General features: G+C 43.9%; 1 protein-coding gene across 2 annotated transcripts in view; it reads left to right on the forward strand.

The window, feature by feature from the left end:
- Positions 1-3,087: 3,087 nt before the first annotated feature.
- Positions 3,088-21,869, forward strand: part of SCAP (SREBF chaperone) — a gene marked incomplete at both ends in the record, with an annotated part of 33,532 nt that continues 14,750 nt past the window's right edge. For both annotated transcript variants that reach the window (XM_084248092.1, XM_084248093.1), the window contains 2 exons: positions 3,088-3,209; positions 11,976-12,105. In XM_084248092.1, coding sequence (XP_084104218.1) covers positions 3,088-3,209; positions 11,976-12,105 — 252 coding nt within the window. The remainder of the gene's footprint in view (positions 3,210-11,975; positions 12,106-21,869) is intronic.

Below are 21,869 nucleotides of genomic sequence, written 5' to 3' on the forward strand. Positions count from 1 at the left end.
GTGTATTTTAGTCAGTCTGCCTATTCTGTTCCCCACTCTGTCTCTGGTGAATCCTCTCACCTCCCACACCTCTGGCCTATACCCCAGTTCTTCTATGCAAACATAAAATTAAAAAAATAAATAAATAAAACCAAAAACCTTGCATATTATTATCTCATTGGGTAAGTTGAGGATCATGGCACCTTAAAATAGCTTAAAAAGTGGAATGAGCCTGTCTCCACAATCTGCTCTCATGGACTCACTTCATTCCTTAGTGCCCTTTATCTTCAGAGCCAGTGAGTCTGACTTGATTTTTTTTAAAAAAAGATTTATTTATTTATGCATACAAGAACTGGGTTATAGGCCAGAAGTGTGGAGGGTGAGAGGATTCACCAGAAACAGAGTGGGGAGCAGAACAGGCAGATTGACTGAAATACACTGCTGAGGGGAGCAGCGGGTGAGTCAGGAGAGGTCTGTTGCGCCATGTGGGTTGCTCCATGGGGGGCCAGGGATTGAACTCATGCTGCAGAGGCTGTGGACAGCTTCATAGGTTGCGTCTTAACCCCTTGCGCCACCAGGGAGGCCCGGTCTGACTTGATTTGTACTTGTCCTTTCTGTATATTTCCTCAGAACTTTTCTAGTTATTTTTTCTTTGTGTGTACATCTATATAATTTGAGGATGCAATGATAAGCTCTATTGTTTCTGCTTCTAATCCATCTCCTGTAAAAGAAGGCAGCAGGATTAGTTATGTTTAATGTGGTCACTCAGGCCTCAAAGCTTCCATCCTTAGCACATGCTGTGTTTCTTTAAATGCAAGAAGCGGAGCTGTAGGTTTTGATCTGAAGCAATCTGTAAGTGTGGGGCAATGTAAGAAAAACAGGTTTTTGGTTCAGGGTGGGTAAAATTTGCTTTGGAATATCTTTGTATTGAAATGTATATGGTCAAGTAGACATGAATTGTGTCTTGCTGTTCAGGTGTATGGGTTACATATGAGCTAGATTTTGGATTTTTTTTAGCTTTATTTTCTAGGTGCTGTGAAAAATAGCAGTTAATATAACTGATAAGTATCGATGGAGGCCACAAAACTACTGAGATCATGTGAAAAAGATTTGTATTTGTTGCAAAATGGAAGTGAATGAAATAGGTTTTTTTCCTCTTGTATTTATAGTTTTATCTGTAAGAACTGAACTACAAAGGTAGTTCCCTACTGCCCTGCTCTGTTACTGATGTGTGGTGCAGGAGGAACCAAAGGAGATTGGGATTAGCGGGATAAGAATTTCCCGAGGGGTTATCTTTGAAACACTTAAGGGAAGAGATGGCTTATCAGAAGAACAAGGTTGGGAAAGTGATAGCTGATCTGTGGCCATCAGTCTTCAGTGATCCTCTTGATGGTGTCTCTCCACAGGTGCATAGCTCATTAGTGTTTGTTTCCCCCTGGGAGCGAGATACAGGGTGGGTGAACACTGTCACTGATCCCTTACTGCAGATCATGTCTTTAACCATCATGCTCCAGGTGAGCCTTGTAAATGGTTGAGCTACTGTGAATACCTCTGCTCTTTGGATAGTGTGGCCACCTGATGTCCCCTCCTATTGCATGGATCTACAGCTAGGTCTTTGTATTTCTTTAGAATGTTTCTGGACTGGAGAATTGCACATGGGCTCATGTCTTGGCTTTTAGCAAGGTGGAAGGCATAGTACATATTCGTTCTTGTGAATTGGATGTGATGTGACTCCTTTTGGCTCTCATTTCTGGTCTTGACACTTCTGAGGAGTCATCTCTTTGGTTGGGGCTTTCATCACTGCAGCTAATTTAGCAAGACATGTCTTAGCAGGTTCTCTGTAGCACAGACCAAAGGAAATAGCAACATGGAACAGAAGTGGATTTAAACTTGGATTCCATTAGAGAGTTCAGTAAGGAAGGGAATTCTAGATATTTCAAGCTCCCTCTATTCTGGTTATATTGGCTTAAAGTTCTCTGCTTGCAGACAACAGAAATTATCTAAAAAACAAAAAGAGGATTTATTGGGGGATATGGTGTGACTTACAGACTGGACAGAAAAACTGATGAGTTTCATCTTCGGAATGATTGAAGCCAAAGCAACACACAATCTTGGGAGTAGGAACATCCTGGGGGTGAAGAAACACCATCATAGCCAGTTCTCCTTTCTACTGAGAAGTCAGAGTCCAGGAAGAGAGGCCCAGTGGGGCTGACACAAGTCAGGGAGGGGCATCTTGACTGACAGTCTGTCCGGGCCAGATCCACTGGAAAGAGGTGATTCCTCTGACCTTATCTGGCTGCTGTTGCTCAGAGAAAGAGACAGATGCTGGAACCTGGGTGGGAGATAGGGAAAGGGCTTTGCCCTCATGTGCCCAGGAACAACTGCAGGACCAGGAAACTTCCTCCTAGTATTGCTGCCAGAGTGAATTTTGTTTGTGACTTCTAAACAGGACCCTAAACTTTTTGGTATTTTTATGTTGAGCATTGACTCCACTAAACATTCCCTATCAATGAATCATTGTGCAGGAATGTGTTTTTTGAAAGGTTAGCCTTGTGTAAAGGTTTTTCCCAAGGATTGCTTTTAATCTGGTTTCTGTACAAAGAAAGGTGGGGAGGGTGTCCAGAACATCTATTTGGCAGAATGCAGTTGAAGGTGAAGTCTGTTACACAGACATGCTTTTCTGTGCCACTTGTGAGAAAAATGCTGTCTCTGGGTTGTTGCCTTTTAGATGTACCTGCCGTGGAAGAGAATTGAGAGTTACAAGATCTAGAGGGGCAGTTTGGCTTTTTTGGTGTGACCAATTTAAAACTGCCACAGTCACTGAGACCTAACCAAGATATTTTGTGTGTGTGTGTGTGTGTGTGTGTGTGTGTGTGTTGGGATGGATGTCTGTAGACTTTCGTGTTTAGGCATCTGAAATATTCCCTTGCCCTACATCACTGGGGGATGTGGCTACCTCCCCCAGGATCTCTAGTGTAGAGAGCCAAGTATTCTTTTGTTAATTGGCTTTTCTTCCTTCTTGCTAGGTATTTGCAGATGGTGTCCAATGTGTGCCAAGCTGATCCATGGTCACTTTACGGGATGGCAGCAAGGTGACTTCAGCTGAGGATGACCCTGACTGAAAGGCTGCGTGAGAAGATATCTCAAGCCTTCTATAATCATGGACTGCTGTGTGCATCCTACCCCATCCCCATCATCCTCTTCACGGGGTTCTGCATCTTAGCCTGTTGGTATGTTTCCAAGTTGCCTTGGATATGGTGGGGCAGTGCCTTGGGACAATACATTTCCTAACCCTGTCTGTTGTGTAGCCATTAGATATGTATGATTTTTATACAGTGGAACTTGATGCCGATGGCAGCTACTGGGTGGAGAGCTCTGGACCTGGGGTGTTTATCCACTGACCTAAAATAGTCATGGTTGGCCGTGACTTAGTGATTCGCCACTTTTGTTCATGTCATTGTTAACCTATCTCAAAGTAACATAATAAACCACGAGACAGTTAAAAGGTATAATCTTTAATTTTCCTACTTTAATTTTCCTACTCAACAGTGTCAGTCTCCTTTTTGTTACTAAGAGGAGGAGTGTTACAAGGCAAAGTCAGTTTGAACTATTCCTTGGACACCCTTTTGCAGGCTAAGCCCAGATACTTGATTCTTTGCTTTCTAATCATTTTCTTGTGTTCACATGGAACCTCCTTCTGACCTCTCACTGATTCTCAGGACCTGTTGTGCTCTCCATGGACTGTTGTGAGAGCTGTAGCTGCTTTCATTCCTTGTCTGGACTGGGCACAGAGCCCCATAGTGTTCTTTCTTGAGAATTTTTCTGAAGTTCTTACACATCTCAGCCAAAAATATTCCTCTTTTATTCTGATCTCTGGAGCAGCAGTTTGCGTAGCATTCATGGTTATTACCACTTGTATTGCCTTCAGTTGAGGGGATGGGACAGTTCCCCTTCCAATAAATTCTCAGTTCCATGATGACCTTTTTTTTAAAGATCTATTTTTATTTATTTATGCATACAAGAACTGGGGTATAGGCCAGAGGTGGGGAATGAGAGCATTCGCCAGAGACAGAGTGGGGAGCAGAACAGGCGGATCTACTGAAATAAACTGCTGAGGGGGGGCCTCACCTGGTGGCACAGGTGGTTGAGCGCCGCGCTGTGAAGCTGTCTACAGCCTCTGCAGCACGGGTTCAATCCCGGTCGGCCAGCGACGGTCCCACGTGGCGTAGCAGACCTCTCCTGTCTCGCCCGCTGCTCCCCTCGGTGGTGTATTTCATCAGTCTGCCTGTTCGTTCTCCACTCTGTCTCTGGTGAATCCTCTCACCCTCCCGCACATCTGGCCTGTACCCAGGTTCTTGTATAAATAAATAAATAAATCTTTAAAAAAAAAAAAAAAAAACTGCTGAGGGGAGCAGCAGGTGAAACCGGAGAGGTTAGCTTCGCCATGTGGGTTAGCTCCCTGGCCAGGGATTGAACTCATGCTGCAGTGGCTGGCGATAGCTTGATAGTGCTGAGACTTTAACCGCTGCACCACCAAGGAGGCCCCTGATGATCTTTTTGTATATGCCTTTGCACATGAGAATATGATCATATGTAATAAATGAATACATTTGAATTAAACTTGTATTTTCTGTGGGCAGTTTAAGTGAAGATGTAATTGTGATTTCCTTCCATAAAGACAGCTCTAGCTACAGGAAATAAGAAGAATGTTTTCCTTTTGCCATTTGTCTTCTGGGGATCAGGTGTAGCTCCTGGGATCAGGCAGCTTCCTGGACAGGGAATGTACCCAGCAGCTGCTTGGGTAGAGCTGTGTCTTATCTTGAATGAATAATTTGACAATAGCACAAGTGTTTCAAAACAGACTATCCTTGGATTTATGACATGGGGGCTTCTGGTGTGAAAACTTTATGAGATGACTAAGGTCTCAAATGTGGAGGACATTTCATCTCATGGTGAATTAGAATGGAATGGAAGATTAAGGAGAGGCAAGGGTGATAGCAATATTTAACAGCCAAGGTAGCACAGATGCAGCCACTCCAGGCAGATGCCTGCCTCATACCCCACAGGTACTCATGCCTGAACATCAGTCCTGAGAAAGGGGTGGGTGAGTGAGACTCAGGGTAGGCTTTGACTCATGGGAAGGAAAGGAAGACTAATCCTTGATGAAAACCAGCTTTGTAGGTTCTTAGGTGCTTTCACTCATGTTTTTCATGTGATTAGCTAACATCCCCGTTGTTACTGTCTCTTTTAAAGATGAAACTAGCTTGGGGAACTAGTGTTAAGTGCTGCAACTGGCATTTGTGTGTGGCAGATAAAAATCTGTGTTTTCGCCACTTCACCATGGAGATATGAACTTCCTTAAGGAACATTGGTGCTGATGCCTTTCATTGCAGAGAATTTGTTCCTTGAACAAGGAGCCTGAGAACGAGGGTCCCCAGTGCACTGGCCAGGAGCAGGGCCCGGCAGGTTCTGCCTAGAGAGAGAACACAGAGGCCTTTTGAGACTCAGTGACTCTGTCACTGGGAGAGTAGAAGTTTGGTTTTAAGTCATCTCATTCAAGGAGGCTATAGTATGTGTCAAGTGCTGTGCTAAGCCAGTGATACAGATCACAGTCCCTCCCCTCAAAAACCCCATTGCCTTGGCCCGAGAAAAGCAGTCACAGTGTCATTGGACAAGATGCATGGTAGGTGCAAAGGGGAGATGTCAGGATGTCTTCAGGAAGAACGAGTGAAGGATTCCTCACCTCTTTTTCTGTTGATGGTCATGGTCATTCACCTCATTATCCCCCCTCCCAACAGGGAAGACAGGCAATGCCCTGGCATGCCCCTCCGAGCACCCTGCTGCCACCTCTCTGATGGCACCCTCATAGTGCTATCCTCTGATGACACTATGGTTTCCTTTTTACTTTGCAGTCACCTGTTTTCTTTGAAGAGAAAAAAGTCTGTGCTCTCACATGTAAATGCTGTGTATTTCCCCAATCCAACATCTTTGTCATTGATGTTGAAGGAGTTTTTTAAAAAAAACTTTTCTTCAAATCTGAATTGGGAAAAAACTTTCAAGACTAAAGTTTCTAAGCCTCCAAAGATGATAAAGATTGTATCAGAGAAACCACAGATTCTGAAGCTTTCTGACTAGGATACCAGAGATCGTGGACTCAGGGAAAAAGCCTTCTGTCCTCTTCTATCCTGAGTAACTCCCCTTTCTGCTAGAGCCCCAGGTTACCTACAAAAAATGTGTGGGTTATAGACAGCTTTTAGTAGTTTTATACTTTAGTTCAATTTAACTACTTAGCTTTATTGTTTCTGGAACAATAGAGGCTTGCTTAGCTTGAGCCCAAAGGACTGTTGCACTTTGTATCTTTATTCAGATCTTAAACTTTATTGAAGTTTAAGCAGCACTTGAACTATAGACCCCATTCATCATTATTGCATCATCCTGGAAGCAGTGATTGCTTTTTCCTCCAGAAAAATCTGATGAAATTTATAGTAGGTAGGCATTATGGCAGGGTGTGTTTACATTTGTTTACATTTCCTATGGGTTAGCCCACTAGCATCTGTGCTGTTGGCCCAGCAGTGTCCCAGGCTGAGAGGGTACTGTTGCTCTGGAGCTGCCCTTGAAAGTGTAGGTGCACTGTGGGGTAAAGGAAGAACGCCTGGGTGCCAGGTTAGCAGGACTGACCTGTGTGCACAAGGGCTAATGTGAGGGTCACTGACTCCATAATCTGTTAGTCATAGTTAGAGAAGGTATATTTTAACTTGGAGAGCAAGTTGGAACCCTAGTGAGATCATTCTAAACCACCTGAAGCATCATAATTCTACAGCCTGTGTGGGTATTTGAGAGCACACTTCATCCATTTCCTCCTTTCTCTGGAGGAAAATGTTCTCTGTCTAAGATGTTCACAATCTTAGGTTTTTCCATGATCACCATTGCCCCTTTTGGGGGTTGTCACATGGAGGGCGGTGTATGAGGTTCCCTCTTTCTGTGCCCATGTGTCCATTCTCTGAACAGATTTATATTCTCTTTTTATGAACAAGAAGGACGTCTGAGTAACTGAAGCCCTGTCTTCACTTGTGCTGTTGGAGAACTATGTTGGATAGTTGAGAATAAAGTCTGAAAGCACCATTGACTCCTGCCCTAAAGACTAGAGAGCCCAAATGACCAGCTCCCTGTAGGTGTTCCGGGGCATTGACTGCTGGAATGTTTAGACTTCTAGAATTCAGAGATGTTTATAATATTTCAAATCTTGAGAACTAGTTTAGTCATTGTGTTTTGACCAGTTTCTATCCTGGAAGTAAATGTATATACATAAAATGTACTGCCCACCTTCATCTTGTAGTGGAGCTATGGATCCAGCAGGCTTAGCCCTGGGTCCCATGACTCCTCTCTGCACCCAGAGCCTGGGGGTCAACCCCTGCATTTTGTAGTGTTTTCTCCAGTAGAAGCTTAACTAATTCCAAAACAGCCCTTGCTACCTATGTCTAAACAGCTGAACCTGAGCTTTTGGAAATAATAAGAGCAACTCTTTTTGACGGTTTCTCAAAAAATTAATCGTGGTTGTGTCCCCAGAAAGCATGGAGGCCAGAAGGCAGATATTTATAAAGTCCTGAAAGAAAAGCAAAACCAAGAATTTTATATTCCATAAAACTATCCTTCAATAATGAAGCAGAAAAGACATTTCTAGATAAACGAGGTATTGAGGAAATTTGTTACCAGTAGACCTGCCCTATGAGAAGCCCTAAAGGAAGTCTTTCAGGCTGAAATGAAAGGACACTAGACAGTAACTAGAAACAATAAATAAAGAACACTAGTAAAGGTAACCAGCATCTTATTTTTGGTTTGGTTTGTAACTTTTATTTTGTGATATAACAGGTCAATGCATTAAAAATTATTTAAAATCTGTGGCAATAGGCATACAGTATATATAGTCTGTGACAATAACAACTTAAGAGAGACAAAGATGTATACAACAGGGTTTGTATAGTATTGAAATTAAACTCGGACTGGGTTGTCTCGTTTTCGAGTTTGTTGATCCTTTCTGCCAGCTTAGAGCTGCAGTTGAACCCCCTCTGTAGCATCATATTCTGGTCTAGGATTTTTACAAGTTGACAATAATAAGTGTAATCACAAAAGAACTAACTTTTAAAATACACAGAGAAGGAAATCACAGTGCACACTACCAAAAAATTCAAAACAAAAAAAGCAACAGTAGAGGAATTGAGGAATAAAAGTCATGGAAGACAGAGAAAACATAACTAAATGGCATAGATAAACCCTTCCTTATCAGTACTCATATTAAATGTAAGTGGATTAAACCCTTCAAATGAAAGAGATTTTCAGTTTAGGTTAAAAAGATAGACTCTATTTGTTTGCTTCTACAAGACCCTTTAGATATAAGGACACAGATTGAAAGTAAAAGGATGAGAAAAGATACTCCATGCCCAGCAGCAATCGAAAGAGTTAGAGTAGCTGTATTATTATCAGATAATGTTTAAAAGGTTATAAGTCACAAAGAAGCATTTATATATCAGTAAGTGCCTCACTACAGCAAAAAGATACAGCAGTTATGAACATAGAGTCCCAAAATATATAAAGCAAAAATGGACAGAATTGAAATGAGAAGTGGACAATTCTATAATAATACCTAACTACTCCACCTTCAATAAGGATAAAACTAGATGAGATCAGTAAGGAAGTAGAGGACTTGAGCAGCACCTAAACCAGTTACAGATATAACACTCCACCTAACAATAGCAGAATACACACTTTTCTTAAGTTAACACGGAACTTTTTCCAGGGCAGACGTGTGTTAGTCCACATACTTTTTTCAAAGATTTTAAAAATTTTTTGTGCATATAAGAACTGGGGTATAGGTCAGAAGTGGGGAGGTGAGAGGATTCACCAGAGACAGTGGGAAACAGAACAGGTGGGGTCACTGAAATACACTGCTGAGGGGGAGCAGTGGGTGAGACAGGAGAGGTCTGCTGCACCATGTGGATTAGCTCCCTGTTCGGGGATCGAACTCATTCCTCAATGGCTGGCATAGCTTGATAGTGCTGAGATTTTAAAACGTTGTGCCACCAGGGAGGCCCCCATGTGCATGTCTTAATGACTAAATAGTATGAAGTGTTTTTTTTTCAATCACAGTGGAAAGAAACAAAATAATGAAAAGAAAACCAGAAAATTCACAGATATGTGGAAATTAAACAATTCATCTTAAAACAACCACTGGGTCAGAGAAGAAACCAGAAGGAAAATTAGAAAATACCTTGAGATGATGAAAACAAAACCACAAAATACCAGAACTTAGGGGATGCAGTGAAAGGAGTACTAGGAGAAAAAATTACAGCTTTGAAAAGGACTTGGTGGGCCTCCCTGGTGCCACAAGGGGTTAAGTCGCAGCAATATGAAGCTATCCACGGCCATTGCAGCATGAGTTTGATCCCCGGCCTGCCAGGGAGCTACCCACATGGCACAGTGGACATCTCCTGTCTCGCCCGCTTCACCCCTCAGCAGTGTATTTCAGTCACTCTGCCTATTCTGCTCCCCACTCTGTCTCTGGTGAATCCTCTCATCCCTCCACGCCTCTGACCTACACCCCAATTTCTTGTTTGCATAAATAAATAAATCTTTTTAAAAAAAAGCAAAGGCTGCCTTTTGAAGTTCTAGAATGTTTTATAGCTTGATTTTGATAGTTACACAGGTTTATGCATATGTAAAAATTCATGGTACTGTATACTTAAAGATTTGTGAATTGTACTATAAAAGTTCTATGTAAGTTATTTTTTTTAAAGATTTATTTATTTATTTATTTATTTATTTATTTATTTATTTATTTAAGCACTGGGTACAGTAAGAAGCGCGGGAGGGTGAGAGAATTCACCAGAGCCAGAGCGGGGAGCAGAGCAGGCAGAAGGACCGAAGTACACTGCTGAGGGGAGCAGCGGGCAGCAGGAGAGGTCTGCGCGCCATGTGGGACCCTCCTCCAGTGGCCGGGAGCAGCCGGGGATCAAACCGGCGCTGCAGAGGCTGCGGGCAGCTTAGCATCCCAGTGCTCAACCACTGCGCCACTGGGGAGGCCCAGTTATTTTTTTTTTTAAAGTAGCTTTGGGGCCTCCTTGGTAGCACAAGGAATTAAGCACCGCACTATGAAGCAATCTGAAGCCTCTGCAGCACGAGTTCGATTCTGGGCTGGCCAGAGAGCAACCCACATGGCACAGCAGACCTCTCCTGACTCACCCACTGCTCCCCTCAGCAGTGTATTTCAGTCAGTCTGCCTGTTCTGTTCCCCACCCTGTCTCTGGTGAATCCTCTCACCCCCTGCATCTCTGGCCTGTACCCCAGCTCTTGTATGCATAAATAAATAAATCTTTAAAAAATAAAAGTAGCTTTAAAAACAGAAACAAAATGTACATCCAGATTTTTTGCTATAAAGCCAAGGTTTTCCCTTCATATATAGTGGGTCTGTTGACTTCTGTTCAGTGTGGTCTAGTGTTATCCATACCCTCAATGGATTATATACAGTTTTCATTGTCTGTCCTTTTACTTATTTATTTTTTTAAGAGTTTTTTTAAAGATTTATTTATGCATGCAAGAACTGGGGTACAGGCCAGAGGTGCAGGGGGTGAGAGGATTCACTAGAGACAGAGTGGGGAGCAGAATAAGCAGACTAACTGAAATACATTGCTGAAGGGAGCAGTGGGAGAGCCAGGAGAGGTCTGCTGCGCCATGTGGGTAGCTCCCTGCCTGGCCAGGGATCGAACTCATGCTGCAGAGATTGCGGATAGCTTCGCAGTACTGTGATTAAGCCCTTGCGCCACCAGGGAGGCCCCGATTTTATTTATTTTTGTATAGAAGAACTGGGGTGTAGGCCAGAGGTTTGGGTGGTAAGAGGCTTCATCAGAGACATAGTGTGGAACAGAGCAGGTGGATTTACTGAAATACATTGCTGAGGGGAGCAGTGAGCCAGACAGGAGAGGTCTGTCTAATCCATGGCTGTGATTAGCTCCATGACTGAGGATTGAACTCAGGCCAAAGTGAATATAGTGCCGAGACTTAGCCGTAGACCGCCAGGGAGGCCCCCATCTGTCCTTTTAAATTGGAGCAGTTGCTCAACAATCTGATGAGGTCCTTCTGAATTTTTATAATCTTTAACTTAAATTTTTTATTATTTCCTTTTTTAAAAGATTTATGCATACAAGTACTAGGGTACAGGCCAGAGGTGTGGGGCCTGAGAGGATTCACCAGAGACAGAGTGGGGAACAGAACAGGCATATGTACTGAAATACACTGCTGAGGGGGGCAGCGGGTGAGTCAGGAGAGGTCTGCTGTGCCATGTGGGTAGCTTCCTGGTCAGGGATCGAACTCGTGCTGCAGATAGCATCATAGGCTGCAGATAACATCATAGGTTGCCCTTTTATTATTTCCTTTTATCTAATTTGACAAGTTGTTTTTGTTTTGTTTTAAGATTTATTTATTTATACAAGCACTGAGTACAGTCAGAAGCGCAGGAGGGTGAGAGAATTCACCAGAGTGAGCGGAGAGCAGAGCAGGCAGACCGACAAAGTACACTGCTGACGGGAGCAGCGGGCGGCAGGAGAGATCTGTGTGCCGTGTGGGACCCTCACCTGGCGGCTGGGGAATGAACCGGTGCTGCAGAGGCTGTAGGCAGCTTCGCAACCCAGTGCTCAACTGCTGTGCCACCGGGGAGGTCCAAGTTTTTTTTTTTTTTTTTTAAGCATCTTTAAGTCTAAAACTTTTTAGCCTATTTTATGAATAGGACTTTCTTATGACTAAAAATAAATTTGAAAAATTCTAACTTAGGTAACTTCTGAATTTCCTTCTAGTTCTGAAATTTTATTTCAGGATTCTAGTATTTTGTATATTTGTGGAGTCTTCATAGCAGGAATTTTATACATCTGCAGTGGTTCCTGAGGCACTGTATCTCAGCACAGACTTGATGCATCCACTGACTCTTTTCTCCTTTGTGTTCATTTCAGCTACCCACTGCTGAAACTCCCCTTGCCAGGAACAGGACCAGTGGAATTCACCACTCCTGTGAAGGATTACTCGCCCCCACCTGTGGCTGCTAACCGTAAGCCAGGAGAGCCTTCTGAGCAGCCAGAGTGGGTAAGTGCTCAACCAGTGTGTTGCTGAGGAGAGCCCTGGGAATTGAGTGGAGATTGGCCAAGGCAGGGATCTTGTGAGACTGAAGATGGTTAGCTTTCTATTGTTGAATAAATGTACTATGGCAGCTTTATAAAGGCATCAAAAATAGTTACACATTAATGAATAACCTTTTTTGAAAGGAAACACCGGATGGTGCAGAAGCATGTTTATTCTTAAAAACTGGGATCTGTGGCGGTCATAGCTGTTGCCAGCTGATTCTGGGTTCATACTTTGGGTTGTGCAGGTGTCAGGCAGTGCCAAGGCATCAGGCCATCTCTTTAGCCCTGGGTGGTTATGACTATCACAGTATCCCTAAAGAATGTCCTATTGTCAGAGTCCCATCACCCTCTAATCCTTGTCATGTGCACCTGATTTTGTTCAGATATATTAGGTCTATTTTTATCTTCGCAATGCTGTCAGATAAAATGTACAGGTTATTTTTTAAAAAATCTCTTTTACAATCAAACCTGGGGCCCAGGGTGATAAATTGCCTCGATTACTTAGATTAAGTGAGATCAATGACAGACTAAAACTACAGGTCTACTAACTTGCTTCTTCTAGACCATACTCAGTTGACTGTCTCTGAGCTTTTTACAGATGTAAAAGAGGAAGAAACAATCTCTGTAGTAGAGTCTAAGGTGCAGGACCTACCTCTCCATAACTTTGGATTCATTATTTGGAAATCTTGAGCATGGCTAACTTATCTCTCAACCTTTTACTTGCCAGTTAATGAATGAGGTGTCCTTCCTTCACATGTTACGCCTTGGTTCCATGGATGGGTACTGGACATGCCACGTCTGTTGGTGAGGAGGGAAAAAGGAAGCTTAATGAACAAATCTTCCTTTCTTACTTCTGGCAATTATTGCACATTCCTTCCTAATTCCTTTCTGGGTATATTGTAGCAGCCAGGTAAACTGGCTGTGCTTTTACTGAACTAGAGACATACTGGTAAGATCACTGTGTGTTACAACTACATATGACAATGGGAAGTACACAACCCTGGTTTCATGGGGTTCTGCCCATCAAAGTCAGAGAGAGCATGGTCTGATGCTGGCAGAAACCAGTTGAGTAACTTCATGTACCAACTTGATCATTGGCTCACTATGGAACCTTCTTGGTTCGAATCTTTTGCCTTCATTAACTTCTTGATGCAGTTAAATCGCATACTGGAAGCCATGGTTCCCAGACACAACAAGGTAGTCTGTGTTGTGTGGATGTTTTGTGACTGGTAGAGTTCAGGGGGACTGATGATGAAAATTAGACGCTTGGTGAGATAGCGGCCAGGGAGTTTACTTGTTTGGGATTTCTTTATATTTCTTTAGTGCCCTTCATTGGTTGGGATGATGATGGTAAGTAGCTGTACAGACTTGAGGGCTCAGGAATCAGAGTACTGTCCTTTTTTTCTCATTCTGATTGGAATCTCCATTCCCTGATGGATTGAGAAGGAAACCTAGCCCGTAATGCACTCACCCGGGATCATGAAGCTTAATGGTCAGTTATCTCACCTCCATTGACTATCCTTGATAAGAATACAGGCCAATAAACAGAAGTGGTAAGGACTGTTTTAGTTATAAGGAACAGACTCAATCCAAAGAAAATGAGGGAGAATTTTTTTAGCTCATCAGAGTCACACTCAGGGGCCTCAAGATTGACTCAGACCCAACTTGGTTTGGACCTCAGGAATCCATCACTCAACTCTGCCCTCTCTGCTCAACTCTGCTCTACTAGATCTGCGGAACAGTGGCGTCAGTCTATTTATCATCATGTTCTTGCAACATCCAAACTAGGGTGGATGAGCAGGGGCCCAATTGACTTTGAATGGCAGCACTTCCCTGTTCCCATCTCAAGTCCTGTGATTGAGAGAAATGCTTTATTGATTGACTCATCACTGCTGAGAATGAGAAAGGATGGAAAATAGGGAAACTCCAGCTTTGGGCAGGACAGCACAAGCATCTCCTCCCTACATCAAGGAACCTAAATGTTCTTTACTCTGTTCATATTCAGCACATATTTATTAAACATATACAGTGTGCCTGGCAGATAGACCTCACTGCCTCTGAGTCTGGTTGGGAAGAGAAGCCAGTTTAAAATAAATACAGTGTAGGGTCTTCCTGGTGGTGCAAGGGATTAAGCACCACACTGTGAAGCAATCAGAAGCCTCTGCAGCACAAGTTCGATCCCCTGCCGGCCAGGGAGCTACCAACATGGCGCAGCAGACCTTTCTTGTCTTGCCCGCTGCTCCCCTCAGCAGTATATTTCAGTCGGTCTGCCTGTTCTTTTCCCCACTCTGTCTCTGGTGAATCCTCTTACCCCCTGCACCTCTGGCCTGTACCCCAGCTCTTGTATGCATAAATAAATAAATCTTTAAAAATAAAATACAGTGTATATTGAAGGGACACAGGACCGATTGGAAGAGCTCCCGATGACCAGTGCTGGAAAATAAAATATATTTTGTCACAAGATAAAGTAGTATTTGGTTTATAACCCAAAGTGTAAAATTCATGAGTCTATGTGATTGAATAGATGGAGTCAATCTAAGGCAAAATTGCTAATGGTTTATGTAGATACTCTGCCCTCAAGGAGGTGGAATATAACTCCCCTTCCTTAAGTGTAGACTGTGCATAGTGACTTTTTTCCCCAGAGAGTCGTCGTATATGGGAAGGAAGCAAAAAGAATCACACCATAGTGGAGAAACCTGACAGGCACCTCTCAACAAGGTGACCAGGGTTAACATCAACAGTGATAAATCAGGTTGATAGTGTATACTATCAATGGGGAGAAGAGTACTTTACCTCTGTGATCTTCCTCCCCAAAAGCTGTAACTTCAGTCCTTTATTCCACCAAACAGCAGTGAGCCAGTGAGGGTTCTGGCTCATCCACATTCTTGCTAACATTTGTTATTTTTTGTTGTTATTGTTTCAATTTTTAAAAAATTATTTTTGGGCCTCCCCAGTAGCTCAGTGGGTTAAGCGCCATGCTGTGAAGCTGTCCACAGCCTCTGCAGTGTGGGTTCAATCCCGGCCGGCTGGGGAGAATCCCTCATGTTGCGGCAGACCTCTCCTGTCCTCTCCTGTTGCGCCCGCTGCTCCCCTCAGTGTATTTTGGTCATCTGCCTGTTCTGCTCCTCGCTCTGTCACCCTCCCATGCCTCTGGCCTGTACCCCATCTCTTGTTTAAAAATAAATCTTTTAAAAAATAAATAAATTATTTTACAGACAGGAGAGGTATGCTGCGCCATGTAGGATAATCTCCCTGGCCAGGAATCAAACTCGTGCTGTGCTGCAGTGGCTGCTGAGAGCTTCATAGTGCTGAGACTTAACCCCTTGCACCATCAGGGAGGCCCAGTTGTTTCAATGTTTTTTTAAAAGATTATGCATATAAGAACTGGGGTATAGGCCAGAGGTGTGGGGGGTGAGAGGATCCACCAGAGACAGAGTGGGGAACAGAACAAGCAGATTGATTGAAATACATTGCTGAGGGGAGCAGCAGGCGAGTCAGTAGAGGTCTGCTGCGCCATATGGGTAGCTCCCCTGGCCAGGGATTGAACTCATGCTGCAGCGGCTGCCGATAGCTTCATAGGTTGTGTGTTAACCCCTTGCGCCACCAGGGAGGCTCTGTTTCAGGTTTTTTTTAATTATTATTAATTAAAGATTTATTTATTTATTTATACAAGCACTGGGTACAGTCAGAAGCATAGGAGGATGAAAGAATTCATCAGAGTGTGGAGCAGAACAGGCAGACTGACGAAATATACTGCTGAGGGGAGCAGCGGGTGCGGCAAGAGAGGTCTATCGCACCATGTGGGACCCTCGGAGGTGGCCGGGGATTGAACTGGCGCTGCAGAGGCTGCGGGCAGCTTCGCAGCCCAGTGCTCAACTGCTGTGCCACCAGGGGAGGCCCTGTTTCAGTTTTTTAATGGTCTTTTTAGTGTGTTTGAAGTGATACATTTTTTATTAGATATTTCCCTAATTAATGGTTTGTGGCATCTTTTCACTTGCTTGTTAAAGATCTTTGGACAAATATCTATTCAAGTCCTTTGCCCATCTTGTATTTGGGTTGTTTTTAAGTTGGTAGACTTCATTATATATTCAGAATACTAATCCTTTATTACATTTATATGTAATTGCAAATATTTTCTCCTATTCAGTAAGTTTTTTTCACATTGCTGATAATGTCCTTTTGTGGAAGTGTTCCCCATCAGTTGCACCTTTATGTGTCCTCCAGAGAGGACTTCAGTCAACTCTGCCAGGTCCTTGTGTTCTGAGTTAGTCCTGCCTTATGCTAGAGTCAGTATGACCTACCTGTGCCTTGTAGGGTTGGCGAATGGCAGTTCCCCTGGGAAGGAAGCCAAAACAAGAGAGACTTTTCATTTCCCAGGTGTGTGACCTTGGACAAATTATGTAGACTGTGTCTTAGTTACACATTAGTGCATTCGTAAAGTGGGAATAATACTTAGGCCTACATTATTCACTATGATAGGATTAAGTGGCATATTGCAAGGGTTAAGAACAATGACCAATCCATGTTTGTGGCTATCACTATTTTTATCATATCTTTGATTGGAGAGGCCAAAGCAGAGAAGAAGAAAACTTATGCTTGGCTTGCTTTCTGGTTTGCAGCAAGCATGTACTTCCTGTTCTTGATCCTTCAGTTCAGATGTTGTGCTCTCCAGGAAGCCTTCCTCATCTCTCTGCAGTTGTATGCCTTTCTTCTCCATGCTTTGAATTGAGACTTATTTAAAATCATGATTCTTTCAAATTTGGATAGTCCAATGTTTTGCACATAGTAGATGCTCAAGAAAGATGTCTTATCAAGTAAAGAAACAGGATGAGGGCCTTCCCTAGTGTCACAGAGTTAAGTCTCAGTGCTATCAAGCTATCTGCAGCCACTGTAGCATGAGTTCGATTCCCAGCCAGGGAGCTGACCCACATGGTGCAGCAGACCTCTCCTGACTCAACCGCTGCTCCCCTCAGCAGTGATTTCAGTAGATCCGCCTGTTCTGCTTCCCACTCTCGTGAATCCTCTCACCCCCTGCACCTCTGGCTTACACCCCAGCTCTCGTATGCATAAATAAAGAAATCAATCTTAAAAAAAAAAAAACACAACAGCATGGCTTATTTAGGAGACAGGGAGTCTGAAGTAAGGCATCTTGGCATGTGATTGGTGCTAAGGTAGTGGAGATCAAGTTGAATCCTGGGCTATAAAGTTTAAATTTTAATTATGTATGTAGTGAGAAGCCGTTCCATTAGAAGCAAGGACATGCTAAAGATCATGGTAAGAAGGCCAATCTTACTGAACTTGGAGAAACTCAGACTGAAATGACTGTGCCTAGGACAGAAGGTATGGGAAGAGTAAGGGTATGAAAAAGGAGGAGAGATTGGTTTTAAGGAGTTGCCAAGTTCAGTTTTAATAGTTTTATTAAATAATATGTAAACTATTAAATTATATATAATATATATTATATATTTTAATGTATTTATATTATAAATAATATGTAAGCTATTAAATTATATATAAACTAGATATAACATGTTTTCAGCCAGACACTTTGCTGAGTGGTTGTGTATATCTTTTTGTTTGGACCATTGATCTGGGAAGGTCTAGGTCTGAGATTTTACTCCCATATCCCTCAGTAAGGAAGGGACTGTGGCTTGGAGAATGTAGAGAACCTTGTCCAAGATACACAGCCAAGACTAGAGCTGGAAGTTGAACCCAGTTGGGTCCCCTGAACCTGTCCCCCCTACTACACCACATACTTCACACTGTACCACACCGCAGCACACCAATCCTGCTCAGGACTGGAAGACAAAGATCAGAAACCCTGTTTTTCAGAAGACTCGAGTAACAGCAATCCTCTGTATCATGTACTGAAGGGAGCCCACAGGTGTGTCAGTGTAAAGGTAAAATACCTGGAAGTCTAGGGGGTTCTGCATAAATATGAAGGAAGGATTATTTTCTAAAAAAAGAAGCAGCAATAGGCACAGGTGTTAATGTCTGGAAAAACTATATAAACTGGTGGCGCAGGGGTTAAAGTCTCAGCATTATCAAGCTGTCCCCAGCCACTACAGCAATAGTTTGATCCCCAGCCTGGGAGCTGGCCCACATGGCACAGCAGACCTCTTTGGTCTCACCCCTGCTCCCCTCAGCAGTGTATTTCAGTAAAAACCCTGTTTTGCTCCCCACTCTGTCTCTGATTAATCCTCTCACTCCCACAACTCTGGCATACAGTTCTTGTATGCATAAATAAATAAAAAAATAAATCTTTTTTAAAAAGAAAGAAACAAGAAGCAGCAAGAGCAGCTTGTGCTCCCCTCAACCAGGTCATCTCAGAAACCCGAACCTCAAGCCAAGCCCTACCTGCAGGTCTGCAGAGGTGGCTAGACTTCCAGGACCAACATTGCAGCATTTTGTGGTGGCTGCCTGAGCCCGGATGCAGTTTCTAAGGCGCTCAGGTTAGGGGCCTCATGCTGTGAACCATGGTGGACACAGACTTTGGGCTCCCAAGACTACAGCTCCTCTCCTATATTGCTTGTTTTGGGCCCTTTCATTGTGTCTTGTTCTCCATGGAAACTCCCATGGTTCAGTACTACCCAGGCAGGTTGACTGTAGTAAAGAAAAAAACAAACAAACAACAGATTTGGGAATAGGGCAGCCCTGGGCTGCTAGACAGCTGTGTGTCCTTGACACATCCTTTTATCTCTCTGAGTCTTTAGTTTTCTTATCTGGATCCTCTTGCTCAGGGTCTCTTACAGGCTGCATTCGTGCTATCAGTCAAGGCTGCAGTCATCTCAAAGCTCTGCTAGAGTAGGGGGAGGGAATCTTCTTCCAAGCTTGAAGACTGGTTGTCAGCAAGTTCCTGAGGCTGTTGGACTATGGTACCCCATTCCTTACTAGGTTTTGTTTTTGTTTTTAAAGATTTATTTATTTATTTATACAAGCACTGGGTACAGTCAGAAGCGCGGGAGGGTGAGAGAATTCTCCAGAGCCAGAGCGGGGAGCAGAGCAGGCAGAAAGACTGAGGTACACTGCTGAGGGGAGCAGCGGGTGGCAGGAGAGGTCTACACCCCATGTGGGACCCTCCTCCAGTGGCCAGGGAGCAGCCGGGGATCGAACCGGCGCTGCAGAGGCTGCGGGCAGCTTCGCAACCCAGTGTTCAACCACTGCACCACCAGGGAGGCCCTCCAGTTATTTTTATTGAGGTAAAGTACACATTAAAATTTACTATTGTTGTTACAGGGCAGCCCTGATACAAAACGGGGTGCCTGACCGTGGGTCCTCACCCACACGCTTTTAAGGACTTATCAATGCTCTACTGCAGGCACACGCGAAAGGTTAATAAAAGGTTTATTTACAAGGGAAGGGGAAATGAGGAAATGTACAACTTAGGGAGAAAAGTGGGAGACAAAGTTTTAAGTGAGTCCTACCGATCTGCCGATCTGGAATCCCAAATGGCGCTCTGAGAGCTGGCCGCGAGCCAGGAGCCGTGAAGCCAGGAGGCGAGTGAGAGAGCGAGCCCCACCAAGGCCCACGTGTTTGGTTTTTTTATACCAACCCTGGCTGCTTAACTCCACCCTCAGGTCCCTGCCACCTTCCCTTTGGTGGTGACAGGATTCGTCTTTCCCACTGTCCTGATGGCTTTGGTCTGGAGTTGGGGTGGAGTCCACAAAGCCTGTATGGGATTAGCTCAGGACATCCTTTCCCCCTAACATTGTAACCATTTTTAAACATACAGCTGGTTATTAAATACATACTTAACATTGTTTATCCATCACTACCATCCAGTCTCCATAACTACATCTTATAAAACATAAATTCTCTGTTAAACACTAACTCCCATTTTCTCGTCCCTTCAGCCCCTGAACACCACCATTCTGCTGTCACTATGAATTTAACTACTTCGGTACCTCATATAAGTTGAATTATATATATTTTTTGTTTTGTTTTCATATAGTATTTGTGTGTGTGTGTGTGTGTGGTTTATTTCATGTAGCATAAGGTTCCTTAAGGGTTATAGTTTTTTATAACCTAATCTCAGAAATGACGTCTTACTACTTTTGCTTTTCTGTTTGTCAGAAACAAGTTGCTGGGTTCAGCTCACTGTCAAAGGTGAATTCACATGGGCAGGAGCACCAAGAGGTGGGGATCATTGAGGTCACATTAGAAAGCTGCCTGCCACAGCCTCCATCTAGGGAGGACTCCTTTCTGTGCCCAGGGTCATCTAGACTCCACCCACTGTGGGCAGTGGACAGAGGAGGGGTATGTGCAGAATCACAGCCTTGTGCCCAATGGTAACAAACCAGAACTAGATGCTCCTTGAAGCTGTGCAATACCCAGGTGACATGCTGTGTTCTTCACAGGATTTGAAAGAAGAATAATGCCCCTGAGAATGGCTCTGCATGAGGAACTCTTTGTCTCTGGATAGTTCCTCCCATTCACTGGCCGGTGTGGTGCCTTGAGCCCCTGACCTGAGATTCAGGTCAGAGCCTCTGTACCTCCTGCAGCTTCTATTGGGCTGAGTCTGATGCGGGAGACAGTGTGGGTGAGGCTTTCTGTCCCCAGAGCCTTCACTAAGACAATGTCATAAACATAAACTTCACAAAATCTCAGGAGGTTGCTTCAGATTGTTTCTTGGTGCTTGGGCCCAGGAGGTGTTACCATGGGATGCCTGTTCAGCATCTTTTTTTTTTCCTGAAAGGTTTTTTCAGTTAATGCATACAAGAACTGGGGTGTAAGCTAGAGGTGCGGGGGAGGGTGAGAGGATTCAACAGAGACAAAGTGGGGAGCAAAACAGGCACATCTATTGAAATACACTGCTGAGGGGAGCAGTGGGTGAGACAGGAGAGGTCTGCTGCGCCATGTGGGTTAGCTCCCTGACTGGGGATCAAACTCAGGCTGTAGCAGTGATAGCACTGAGATTTAACCTCTAGGCCACCAAGGAGGCCCCATATTCAGCATCTTACCTATGCTTGTGCAGTAATCTCAGGTACAGCATCATTGAGTGGCTGTAACACCTTGCTTTCATCTACACACCTGCCTTAGTGTGGAACAGGCATAGAGATAACCCCCTATCCCTCCAGCCTGCACCATGAGTGTGGGCAGTCTTCCGTCTTTACAGTTAGATGAGACCATAACTCCAGGGTTGTCTTCCAGAGCACTGCCTCTGTCAGGTCACCCTTCCATCTCAAGGACTTTGTCAACTGGTTAAAATCCAGACAGCACATTCGGACTTCATCCTGGCCACCTCTCGTTTTAGCTGTGCTTTCCATTACTACCTTGCAGGACTCCTTTGTGATAAGACTGTGCTCTTAATTTCCCTTGCTCCTCAGAGACACCTCCTGCCCCTCTCCCATCAGTTCTTCCCTGCCTCGTGGCTCCACACAGCTCTTCGCTGCCATGACTCATCCAGTACCTCGTTTTGGGGGTGCTTCATGACATGTCCATCTTGGAGAACACTTTGATTACTTAAGTGACTGACAGCTCTTTGAGGACAGATTGCAGATTCTAGTGAGAAAAGTATTGATGTTGACAAGAGACCTGTGTGTGAGTCCTCATCCTACCATTCTGCCACACTGTTTATCACAAATATTTGCATGAGTACTTCTCTGCATACACTGTTTTTATACATGTGATTACATGTGTCAGTGTGTGCATGTGTGTGTGTACAGTGAATGTCATCATCCCCTTTTCACGTTGAAGAATGTAGAGTGAATGTGAAGAACTGGGATG

This window comes from Talpa europaea, assembly GCF_964194135.1.
Source record: "Talpa europaea genome assembly, chromosome: 11".
Taxonomy (NCBI): Eukaryota; Metazoa; Chordata; class Mammalia; order Eulipotyphla; family Talpidae; genus Talpa; species Talpa europaea.